This window comes from Bombina bombina, chromosome 12 (assembly GCF_027579735.1).
Source record: "Bombina bombina isolate aBomBom1 chromosome 12, aBomBom1.pri, whole genome shotgun sequence".
NCBI lineage: Eukaryota > Metazoa > Chordata > Amphibia > Anura > Bombinatoridae > Bombina > Bombina bombina.
The window spans coordinates 93459053-93472143 of NC_069510.1; the positions used below are offsets into that span (position 1 = coordinate 93459053).

At 40.6% G+C, this 13091-nt stretch overlaps 1 protein-coding gene across 1 annotated transcript in view; it reads left to right on the top strand.

Annotated features, from left to right (window-relative positions):
- LOC128642688 (uncharacterized) overlaps window positions 1–13091 on the top strand; it is a 103301-nt gene that overhangs the window by 27235 nt on the left and 62975 nt on the right. Inside the window, exons 2-3 of the mRNA XM_053695467.1 lie at window positions 38–169; window positions 616–896. Coding sequence (XP_053551442.1) covers window positions 38–169; window positions 616–896 — 413 coding nt within the window. The remainder of the gene's footprint in view (window positions 1–37; window positions 170–615; window positions 897–13091) is intronic.

Sequence of the window (13091 nt, forward strand, 5' to 3'; positions counted from 1 at the left end):
TCCCCTGAATATGATTTCACATGCTGTTGTTTTACAGGATCAACCACGGCAGCCGGACCAGCATACACGGACGGCGGCCATACTGCAGGAGGGCATACAGCACAGAACGGGCTCCAAATTTCTACAGGAGAGCCAGCGCAGGGAGTGCAGTCGGCAGAGGCTTCAACAGGTGAGACAGGTTTGGCAAATGTGGGGGGGAATGTTACAGGGAATGTTAGTGATTCTGTGGCTGTAAGGGTGGTCGCAGGTTTGAGGGAATTGTTGTTGCAACTGGAGGGGTCTGTACCTGCTAATGACGTGTCTGTGGTTAGGGCGTGGGTCCCGGCTCCGGGTTCGTCGGGTGCCCCGGCGTTGGGGAGACTGGAAGTTGGAGCAGGGGGTTCCTCGGGCATGGGAGAACTTACTCCTGTGGTGTCCCAGGGTCCTGGGTTATCGGTGGTTACTGTTAGTGCTCCGAAGCCGGCTGATGGGCCTGAAATGAGAGTGGCGGACACGGCAATGTCCTGTTCTTGCCTTTGCTCCATTGGCCCCCTAGGGATGCATCTGACTTCGGATGTCAAAGATAGGATATGTAAATGAGAGTTTATTGAGTTGTTTTCCCTCCTTCCGCTTGAGCAATCCTTTGAGATTCCGGAGGATTCAAAAAAGGATGTGGCCAAAAAGGAAGAAGATGAAAGAAAAAAACGTTATAGGAAATTACCAAAGACACTCACAAATTGGTTCCAGGCCTTTGTGATCTATGCAAGCGTTTTTTCTGGTAGGTTCCCGGAGCAAGGTGGTTCCTTGTTCTGCTACCTGGATGAGATTGCGGCTGCTCAGAGAACATACGGTGGTATGGCCTGGTGGTCCTATGATGAACAGTTTTGGCAACGGCTGTCTGTTAAGCCGGAGATGAAGTGGGACGACCAGGACATGGGCTTGTGGCTAAAAATAATAACGCCTTTGAGAGCCTCCCAGTCCTTTCGGTCGGGAGCCTGTGGCTCCTCCTCTGGTGGGTCCCTGTCATCGGTTAGAAAGGGGTGCTGCTTCGCATTTAATGAAAAACAGTGCAAGTGGGGTTCCGCTTGTAAATTTAAGCACGAGTGCTCTGGGTGTGGGGGATTCCATCCCTATGCGAAGTGTTTCTGGAAGGGTAAATCAGGGGGAGCAGGCGATACGGCTGACAAAGGGGGCAACTCCGGTGAGGTTAGGCGCGATGGAGCCTTGGCTCGTCCTGTACGCTAGGCGTCAGGGCTGTATGGAGCGAGCGGCGTTGCTGTACCATGGTTTTCAGTTTGGCTTTGTTATTCCATCGCAGGGGGGCAGTCGGGTATTCAGGGGTAATTTGAAGTCTGCTCGCTTGTGGCCGGGGGTGGTCATTGAAAAGTTGAAGAAAGAGGTGTTGTTGGGGCGTATGGCGGGTCCTTTTGGTTCCCCGCCCATTCTGGATTTGAGAATCTCTCCGCTAGGGGTGGTGCCTAAGAGGGAGCCTGGGAAATTCAGGCTTATTCATCATTTATCTTTCCCGAAAGGGGGATCGGTAAATTATGGTATTCCTCAAGAATTGTCTTCGGTCAAATATGCCTCTTTTGACCAAGCTGTGGACTTGGTTTGAGAATGAGAAGCGGGACCTTTGGCATTGCTGGCTAAAGTTGACATCGAGTCGGCTTTCAGGTTGTTGCCTGTGCACCCGACTTTGCACCATTTGCTAGGCTGTTGTGTGGAGGACTCATACTATGTGGACCTATGTTTGCCCATGGGCTGCTCCATCTCGTGTTCCTTTTTTGAGCACTTCAGTACTTTCCTTGAGTGGGTCGTCTCGGAGAGGGCAGGCTTGTCGTCATTGGTACATTACCTGGACGACTTTTTGTTTGTGGGACCGGCTGGTTCCCTAGCTTGTAAGAGGCTGCAGGATGTTTGTTGTCAGGTCGCTTTAGAGTTTGGCGTCCCAATTGCGCAGGAAAACTCAGAAGGTCTGGTTACGTCCCTTGATTTTCTGGGCATCACGATTGACTCCATGAGTATGGAGTGCAGACTTCCAAGCGATAAGGTGTCAGATTTGCTGGAGGTTATCGACCGCTGTTTGTTGGTTAAAAAGATTACGTTGCGGGATCTTCAGTCGTTGATAGGCAAGTTTAATTTCGCATGCAGAATCATCCCGATAAGGAGGGTTTTTTTGCAGACGATTGACGCTAGCGACGGCGGGAGTGGTTAAGCCACACCATTTTGTTCGGTTGTCTAAGGAAATGAAGGATGACTTACGGGTTTGGAGGCGTTTTTTGGTGGGTTTTAACGGTTCTGCATTGTTTCAGGCGCCTAGGGTGTCTAATGAAGAATTGGGGCTGGTGACTGATTCCGCTGGTGGTTGTGGTTTTGGTGCGTATTTCTCAGGTCGTTGGTTTGCGGATAGGTGGCCTGATGAATGGTATTCATTGGGCCTGGTAAAAAATTTAGTATTTTTGGAACTTTTCCCCATTGTTGTCTCCCTGTTTGTTTGGGAGGAGGATTTGTGTAATCGGTCTGTTGTGTTTTCGACTGATATGGGGGTGGTGTATGCTTTAAATACCTTGACTTCTTCCTCCTTGCCTGTTCTGCGTTTGTTGCGGCTGTTGGTTCTGAAATGTTTGAGAATGAACGTGTGCGTTAAGGCTAAACATATTCCGGGGGTTTATAATTCTATAGCCGACTCCCTCTCTCGTTTTCAGTTTCAAAGTTTTCGGGAGTTGGCCCCCCTGGCGGACGTGACGGGTTGCCCGTGCCCGGGTTATCTGTGGAGGCTTGGAGTGGAGGACTGGCTAGACTGGTGAGGGCTTCGTTGGCACCAGGTACTTGGGCTTCTTATTCTAGAGTGTGGAGGGACTGGGAGTCCAGGTTAATGGCCAGTGGTATTTGTGAAAGGGGTCTTGAGCTTACAGGTTTTCTGTTGGACTGGATGTGGGAATGGGGATCTCAGAAATTGTCGGCTTCGGCAATGGAGAGGTGCCTTGCTGCTTTGTCAGGATATTCAGGATGTGACAAGGGTTTTTTGGGTTCGGCAGGTCCTAAAGGGCTTGAAGAGGGGTTCGGTAGGCCCCTCCCCTGATAGGAGGAGACCGATTACCTTTTCGTTGTTGAAGAATTTGTATGGGATTTTGGGGGTTGTTTGCTTGTCGGTTTTCGAAACTTGTTTGTTCAGAGTGGCTTATGTTTTGGCCTTTTTTGGGGCATTCCGGATATCGGAATTGGTCAGCAAAAATTTGAATTCTAGGGGGGGTTTGGGGATTTCGGATGTGGTTCTTTATGAGTTCAGGGTTGAGATATTTTTGAGGAAGAGTAAGACGGATCAGCTGGGGAAGGGTAGGACGGTGGTCCTTTTTCCTAGTGGGTCGGAAGTTTGTTCGTGCCAGTGTTTGCGGTTGTACTTGGGTTGTCGGCCCGTGATTCAGTGCCCTTCTCCAGTAATTCCATTCTAAAATCAGTTTTTTTTCAGTTCCTGTTAGAAATAGAAGTGCAACATACTGTTATATTCCACACAGCCATTGGCTGCACACTCTAGTGACCTATTTATAAATGTCCCTAATTGGCCACAGCAGAGAAGGTATCCTAAGTTACAACATGGCAGCTCCCATTGTTTTATAGAAACTAAAACTACACTTATTTTGTCAATATTTAAACAGCTAATGAAACTTTAAAAAATACATCTACATGTTATTCTCAGACTAATCTTTTCTTTGAATGCATCATTCTATCTTGCGTTTATTTAGTGTTTAATGTCCCTTTAAGGGGGTGGAGAGTTTAAACAGTTTAACCCCTTAATGACCACAGCACTTTTCCATTTTCTGTCCGTTTGGGACCAAGGCTATTTTTACATTTTTGTGGTGTTTGTGTTTAGCTGTAATTTTCCTCTTACTCATTTACTGTACCCACACATATTATATACCGTTTTTCTCGCCATTAAATGGACTTTCAAAATATACCATTATTTTCATCATATCTTATAATTTACTATAAAAAATATTATAAAATATGAGGAAAAAATGGAAAAAAACACACTTTTTCTAACTTTGACCCCCAAAATCTGTTACACATCTACAACCACCAAAAAACACCCATGCTAAATAGTTTCTAAATTTTGTCCTGAGTTTAGAAATACCCAATGTTTACATGTTCTTTACTTTTTTTGCAAGTTATAGGGCTATAAGTACAAGTAGCACTTTGCCATTTCCAAACCACTTTTTTTCAAAATTAGCGCTAGTTACATTGGGACACTAATATCTTTCAGGAATCTCTGAATATCCATTGACATGTATATATTTTTTTTTAGAAGACATCCCAAAGTATTGATCTAGGCCCATTTTGGTATATTTCATGGCACCATTTCACCGCCGAATGCGATCAAATAAAAAAATTATTTTACTTTTTCACAAATTTTTTCACAAACTTTAGGTTTCTCACTGAAATTATTTACAAACAACTCATGAAATTATGGAATAAATGGTTGTAAATGCTTCTCTGGGATCCCCTTTGTTCATAAATAGCAGACATATATGGCTTTGGCTTTGCTTTTTGGTAATTAGAAGGCTGCTAAATGCCACTGCGCACCAACCGTGTATTATGCCCAGCAGTGAATGGGTTAATTAGGGAGCATGTAGGGAGCTTCTAGGGTTAATTTTAGCTCTAGTGTAGTGTAGTAGACAACCCCAAGTATTGATCTAGGCCCATTTTGGTATATTTCATGCCACCATTTCACCGCCAAAAGCAATCAAATAAAAAAAAATTGTTCACTTTTTCAAACTTTAGGTTTTTCACTAAAATTATTTACAAACAGCTTGTGCAATTATGGCACAAATGGTTTTAAATGCTTCTCTGGGATCCCCTTTGTTCATAAATAGCAGACATATATGGCTTTGGCGTTGCTTTTTGGTAATTATAAGGCCGCTAAATGCTGCTGCGCATCACATGTGTATTATGGCCAGCAGTGAAGGGGTTAATTAGGTAGTTTGTAGGGAGCTTGCAGGGTTAATTTTAGCTTTAGTGTAGAGATCAGACTCCCACCTGACACATCCCACCCCCTGATCCCTCCCAAACAGCACTCTTCCCTCCCCCACCCCACAATTGTCCCCGCCATCTTAAGTACTGGCAGAAAGTCTGCCAGTACTAAAATAAAAGGTATATAAAAAAAAAAATAATAATTTTTTTTAAGCATATTTACATATGCTGCTATGTAGGGTCCCCCCTTAGCCCCCAACCTCCCTGATCCCCCCAAAATAGCTCCCTAACCCTCCCCCTCTGCCTTATTGGGGCCATCTTGGGTACTGGCAGCTGTCTGCCAGTACCCAGTTTGCAAATAAAAATGTTTTATTTTTTATGTTTTACTTTTTGTTTCTGTAGTGTAGCTTCCCCCCCACAGTCCAATACCCCACCAGCCAAACCGATCACCAAAAAAACCATATTAACCCCTTTGATCCCCACTTCTAACATAAACATTTTCTGTAGCGTAGTGGTTCCCACCCGCTCCCTCCCCGTGCACGCGCCCGCCCGGCCTACCCGTGCACGCGCGCGCGTCCGTGCGCGTCCCCCCGGTCGTCCCCGCCCCCGATCCCGCCCCCCTCCGCATCACAAAGGCCATCGATGGCCGCCACCCACCTCCCATACCGGCTCCCACCCACCAACGAACGTAGCCGTTAATGTCCGGTGCAGAGAGGGCCACAGAGTGGCTCTCTCTGCACCGGATGGCTACAAATGGTTATTGCAGGATGCCTCGATATCGAGGCATCACTGCAATAACCGGAAAGCAGCTGGAAGCGAGCAGGATCGCTTCCAGCTGCTTTCCAAACCGAGGACGTGCAGGGTACGTTCTCAGGCATTAACTGCCTTTTTTTTGAGGACGTACCCTGCACGTCCTCGGTCATTAAGGGGTTAAAGGGGCACTGAACTCAAATTTTTTCTTTCGTGATTCAGATTGAGCATGACATTTTAAGCAACTTTCTAATTTACTCCTTTTATCAAATTTTCTTTATTCTCTTGCTATCTTTATTTGAAATGCAAGAATGTAAGTTTAGATGCCGGCCCATTTTTGGTGAACAACCTGGGTTGTTTTTGCTGATTGGTGGATAAATTCATCCACCAATAAAAAGTGCTGTCCAGAGTTGTAAAACAAAAAAAACAAAAAAAAACTTAGATGCCTTCTATTTCAAATAAACAAACAAAGAAAAATTGGTAATAGGAGTAAATTAGAAAGTTGCTTAAAATTGCATGCTCTATCTGAATCATGAAAGAAAAAATTTAGGTTCAGTGTCCCTTTAACTAGCCTTTTAGGATCACCTGAAATACTGGAGCCCCAAAGCTGATTTCACAGCTTATTATAATGTGGCCCCATGTGTTAAACCCCTTTTTGGGTTTAAAGGGATAGTAAACCCCAAAATGTTCTTTTATGATTCAGATAGAACATAAGAATTTAAACAACTTTCCAATTTAATTCTGTTATCAAATTTTCTTCATTCACTTGTTATCCATTGCTGAAGGAACAGCATTGCACTACTGACAGGAAGCTGAAAATATCTATTTAGCCAATCACAAGAGACAAATGTGTGCAGGCACCAATATGTGTGTATTCATTTTTTAACAAGGGATACTAAGAGAACGAAGTACATTTGAAAATAGAAGTAAATTTAAAAGTGTCTTAAAATTACCTGCTCTATCTAAATCATGTAAGTTTAATTTTGATTTTCCTATCCCTTAAATTACATAGTTGCACACAATAATTTGTGTAGTAATAAAACACCCTAACAAATCAGAACGGTTAATTGTTACATTATTTTATCCTTTCAAAGCACCTGGTTTTACATTTCAGCAAATTACCGCTGTAAACACATCAGTATCACTACAGATCTCATTGTATCAATATATAACAGGGGCTGGACTTATGTATTTTACCCTGGAATTAAAAGGTTACTAGGTGCACTCACAGAAAACAAATGCTATTACCTGCACTTAACATTGTTATGATGTCCTTAAGTGAAAACCCTGTTGTACTGCAGTGCAATCTTTCTGTCAGTATACATTATTAATGATTCCTCAGTCTTCTGCAGATTAACTCTGTGTGGCCCTTGCCCTCACTACCCATCAGTTTGCTTTACATCAAAACCCTAATATGATTTGACTTAGACAAACCTCTTGTGTTAGTGACGACAGGAAAACAATGTCAGCTTTACTCTGAAACAGGTGTGTGATTATGCCTGGGAATGTTTGTATGACTAACTGATGCCATATTCATGAAGAGATTCTGCTAAGCTGGTATATATATATATATATATATATAAATGTTTAATCTCCTATTAAAAGTATTTATTAAGGAAACAAAAAATTGTGGAATATGCAATCTTCGTTTGTTTTTTGTGCTTTGGCAGTCAAATATTTTAGCAGGCTGTCCAGTAAAATCGTTACAAAATATACTGGAATTTTAAAGGGACACTCAAGTTAAAATGAAACTTTCATGATTCATAGAGCACACACTTTTGAACAACTTTGCAATTTACTTCCATTAACAAAAATGTGCAGTCTTTTTATATTTACACTTTTTTGAGTCACCAGCTCTTACTGAGTATGTGCAAGAATTCACAGTATATATGTACATGCATTTGTGATTGGCTGATTGCTGTCACATGATACAGGAGTGGTGGAAAAAGACATAACTGAAATTTCTCAGAAAAAAGATCTACTACTCATTTGAAGTTCAGACTAAGGGGCCGATTTATTAAGGGTCGAATAGCCCTGAATACAGCTGTTTCCGCGTGAGCCGTTAGTCTCGCCGGAAACAGGAGTTAAGATGCAGCGGTCTTAAGACCGCTGCTCCTTAACTCGTTTGCGGCCTCTGAGGCTGAGGACATAAATCCACCTGATCGAATACGATTGGGTTAATTGACACCCTCTGCTAGCGGCGATTGGCCTCGAATCTGCAAGGGGCGGCATTGCACAAGCATTTCACTAGAAATGCCTGTGCAATGTTAAATATCGACAGTGTATGTTGTCAGCATTTAGCGATGTCAGGCGGACATCGTCCGTTTGACAGTTAATAAATCCGCACCTTAGTGCTATTGCATTGTCTTTTTATCATGCATTTGTTTTTTAAACTCCTCTGATTGGTTGAAAATTACTAAAGGCTTCTTATGATATAATGCATGAGAAATATAGGCCAGAAAGAAGTGACACAGCACATGTACTACTCTGGCAGCCAAGGGGGTAAAACAATCACTGCCTTATGGTTCTGGCAGTCTGGGGGATTTACAATAATGTTTTCTGTGTGTTACATGTAGCTACTGAGGTATCACTGCTCTGATTTTGTACTCGGAACTAGACATGTGCACCGCTAAAAAATTCGGTTCGTTTTCGGTTCGGATTGATTCGGACTTTTCGAATTTCGTTTCGGATCGAATAGGATTCGGCAAAATTTGAATAAATTTGTTTCGGATTTATTCGGATCCGAATAAATTTGTTTCGGATTTATTCGGATTCGGCTGAATTCGGTTCTATTCCGTTCCGAAATTCGGTATGTTTTTAGTACACTAACACCCATTTAGTACACTAAGTCACTAACACCCATAAACTACCTATGAACCACTAAACCGAGGCCCCCCCACATCGCAAACCCTATAATAACATTATTTAACCCCTAATCTGCCGATCGGATATCGCCGCAACCTACATTATAGCTATTAACCCCTAATCTGCTGTCCCTAACACCGCCGACCCCTACATTATAGTTATTAACCCCTAATCTGCCTCCCCCAACGTCGCCGCAATCTAACTACAAGTATTAACCCCTAATCTGCCGACCCGATATCGCCGCCGCCTACATTATAGCTATTAACCCCTAATCTGCTGTCCCTAACACCGCCGACCCCTACATTATAGTTATTAACCCCTAATCTGCCCCCCCCCAACGTCGCCGCAATCTAACTACAAGTATTAACCCCTAATCTGCCGACCCGATATCGCCGCCGCCTACATTATAGCTATTAACCCCTAATCTGCTGTCCCTAACACCGCCGACCCCTACATTATAGTTATTAACCCCTAATCTGCCTCCCCCAACGTCGCCGCAATCTAACTACAAGTATTAACCCCTAATCTGCCGACCCGATATCGCCGCCGCCTACATTATAGCTATTAACCCCTAATCTGCTGTCCCTAACACCGCCGACCCCTACATTATAGTTATTAACCCCTAATCTGCCTCCCCCCAACGTCGCCACAATCTAACTACAAGTATTAACCCCTAATCTGCCGACCGCAAATCGCCGCAACTATAATAAATGTATTAACCCCTAAACCGCCGCACTCCCGCCTCGCAAACACTATAATACATTTTATTAACCCCTAATCTGCCCTCCCTAACATCGCCGCCACCTACCTACAATTATTAACCCCTAATCTCCCGCCCCCAACGTCGCCGCTACTATAATAAGGTTATTAACCCCTAAACCTAAGTCTAACCCTAACACTAACACCCCCTAACTTAAATATAATTTAAATAAAACGAAATAAGTTTACTATAGTTAAATAAATGAATCCTATTTAAAACTAAAGACTTACCTGTAAAATAAACCCTAAGATAGCTGCAATATAACTAATAGTTACATTGTAGCTATTTTAGGATTTATTTTTATTTTACAGGCAACTTTGTATTTATTTTAACTAGGTACAATAGTTATTAAATAGTTAATAACTATTTAATAACTACCTAGCTAAAATAAATACAAATTTACCTGTAAAATAAATCCTAACCTAAGTTACAATTACACCTAACACTACACTATCATTAAATTAACTAAATAAATGAATCATATTTAAAACAAAATACTTACCTGTAAAATAAACCCTAATATAGCTGCAATATAACTAATAGTTACATTGTAGCTATTTTAGCATTTATATTTATTTTACAGGCAACTTTGTATTTATTTTAACTAGGTACAAAAGCTATTAAATAGTTATTGACTAATTAATAGCTACCTAGTTAAAATAATTACAAAATTACCTGTAAAATAAATCCTAACCTAAGTTACAATTAAACCTAACACTACACTGTCATTAAATAAATTAACTACAAGTACCTACAATTATCTACAATTAAATAAACTAAAGTACAAAACCCCCCCACTAAATTACAAAAAAAAACAAACACTAAATTACAAAAAATAAAAAAATATTACAAGAATTTTAAACTAATTACACCTAATCTAAGCCCCCTAATAAAATAACAAAGCCCCCCAAAATAAAAAAAATGCCCTACCCTATACTAAATTACAAAAGTTAACAGCTCTATTACCTTACCAGCCCTGAACAGGGCCCGTTGCGGGGCATGCCCCAAAGAAAACAGCTCTTTTGCCTGTAAAAAAAAAACACAATCCCCCCCCCCACATTACAACCCACCACCCACATACCCCTACTCTAACCCAAACCCCCCTTAAATAAACCTAACACTACCCCCCTGAAGATCTCCCTACCTTGAGTCGTGTTCACCCAGCCGGGCCGAAGTCTTCATCCGATGGGGCAGAAGAGGACATCCAGACCGGCAGAAGTCTTCATCCAAGCGGGGCAAGAAGAGGTCTTCCATCCATCATACAAGTACCAAAATACAAACAAACACTAAATTACAAAAAATAATAAAATATTACAATAATTTTAAACTAATTACACCTAATCTAAGCCCCCTACTAGCTATTAATATAGCTTCAATATAACTAATAGTTACATTGTAGCTATTTTAGGATTTATATTTATTTTACAGGCAACTTTGTATTTATTTTAACTAGGTACAATAGCTATTAAATAGTTAATAACTATTTAATAACTACCTAGCTAAAATAAATACAAATTTACCTGTAAAATAAATCATAACCTAAGTTACAATTACACCTAACACTACACTATCATTAAATTAACTAAATAAATGAATCCTATATAAAACTAAAGACTTACCTGTAAAATAAACCCTAATATAGCTGCAATATAACTAATAGTTACATTGTAGCTATTTTAGCATTTATATTTATTGTACAGGCAACTTTGTATTTAACTAGGTACAATAGCTATTAAATAGATATTTACTGTTTAATAGCTACCTAGTTAAAATAATTACAAAATTACCTGTAAAATAAATCCTAATCTAAGTTACAATTAAACCTAACACTACACTATCATTAAATAAATTAACTACAAGTACCTACAATTAAATACAATTAAAAAAACTAAACTAAAGTGCAAAAAACCCCCCACTAAATTACAAAAAATAAAAAAATATTACAAGAATTTTAAACTAATTACACCTAATCTAAGCCCCCTAATAAAATAACAAAGCCCCCCAAAATAAAAAAAAATGCCCTACCCTATACTAAATTACAAAAGTTAACAGCTCTATTACCTTAGCAGCCCTGAACAGGGCCTTTTGCGGGGCATGCCCCAAAGAAAACAGCTCTTTTGCCTGTAAAAAAAAACACAATACCCCCCCCCCACATTACAACCCACCACCCACATACCCCTACTCTAACCCAAACCCCCCTTAAATAAACCTAACACTACCCCCCTGAAGATCTCCCTACCTTGAGTCGTGTTCACCCAGCCGGGCCGAAGTCTTCATCCGATGGGGCAGAAGAGGACATCCAGACCGGCAGAAGTCTTCATCCAAGCGGGGCAAGAAGAGGTCTTCCATCCATCAGAAAAGTACAAAAAAACAAACAAACACTAAATTAGCAAGAATAATAAAATATTACAATAATTTTTAAATAATTACACCTAATCTAAGCCCCCTACTAGCTATTAATATAGCTTCAATATAACTAATAGTTACATTGTAGCTATTTTAGGATTTATATTTATTTTACAGGCAACTTTGTATTTATTTTAACTAGGTACAATAGCTATTAAATAGTTAATAACTACCTAGCTAAAATAAATACAAATTTACCTGTAAAATAAACCCTAACCTAAGTTACAATTACACCTAACACTACACTGTCATTAAATTAACTAAATAAATTAATCCTATATAAAACTAAATACTTACCTGTAAAATAAACCCTAATATAGCTACAATATAACTAATAGTTACATTGTAGCTATTTTAGCATTTATATTTATTTTACAGGCAACTTTGTATTTATTTTAACTAGGTACAATAGCTATTAAATAGATATTTACTGTTTAATAGCTACCTAGTTAAAATAATTACAAAATTACCTGTAAAATAAATCCTAACCTAAGTTACTATTAAACCTAACACTACACTATCATTAAATAAATTAACTACAAGTACCTACAATTAAATACAATGAAATAAACTAAACTAAAGTACAAAAAAAACAAACACTAAATTACAAAAAATAAAAAAAATTACAAGAATTTTAAACTAATTACACCTAATCTAAGCCCCCTAATAAAATAACAAAGCCCCCCAAAATAAAAAAAATGCCCTACCCTATACTAAATTACAAAAGTAATCAGCTCTATTACCTTACCAGCCCTGAACAGGGCCTTTTGCGGGGCATGCCCCAAAGAAAACAGCTCTTTTGCCTGTAAAAAAAAACACAATACCCCCCCCCCACATTACAACCCACCACCCACATACCCCTACTCTAACCCAAACCCCCCTTAAATAAACCTAACACTACCCCCCTGAAGATCTCTCTCTACCGTGTCTTCACCCAGCGGGCCGAAGTCTTCATCCGATGGGGCAGAAGAGGACATCCAGACCGGCAGAAGTCTTCATCCAAGCGGGGCAAGAAGAGGTCTTCCATCCATCAGAAGTCTTGATCCAGGCGGCATCTTCTCTGTTCATCCATCCGGAGCGGAGCGGCAGCATCCTGAAGACATCCCACGCAGAGCATCCTCTTCTTTCTTGATCCGACGACTAGGTGACTGTACCTTTAAGTGACGTCATCCAAGATGGCGTCCCTTGAATTCCGATTGGCTGATAGGATTCTATCAGCCAATCGGAATTAAGGTAGGAAAAATCTGATTGGCTGATTCAATCAGCCAATCAGATTCAAGTTCAATCCGATTGGCTGATCCAATCAGCCAATCAGATTGAGCTCGCATTCTATTGGCTGATCGGAACAGCCAATAGAATGCGA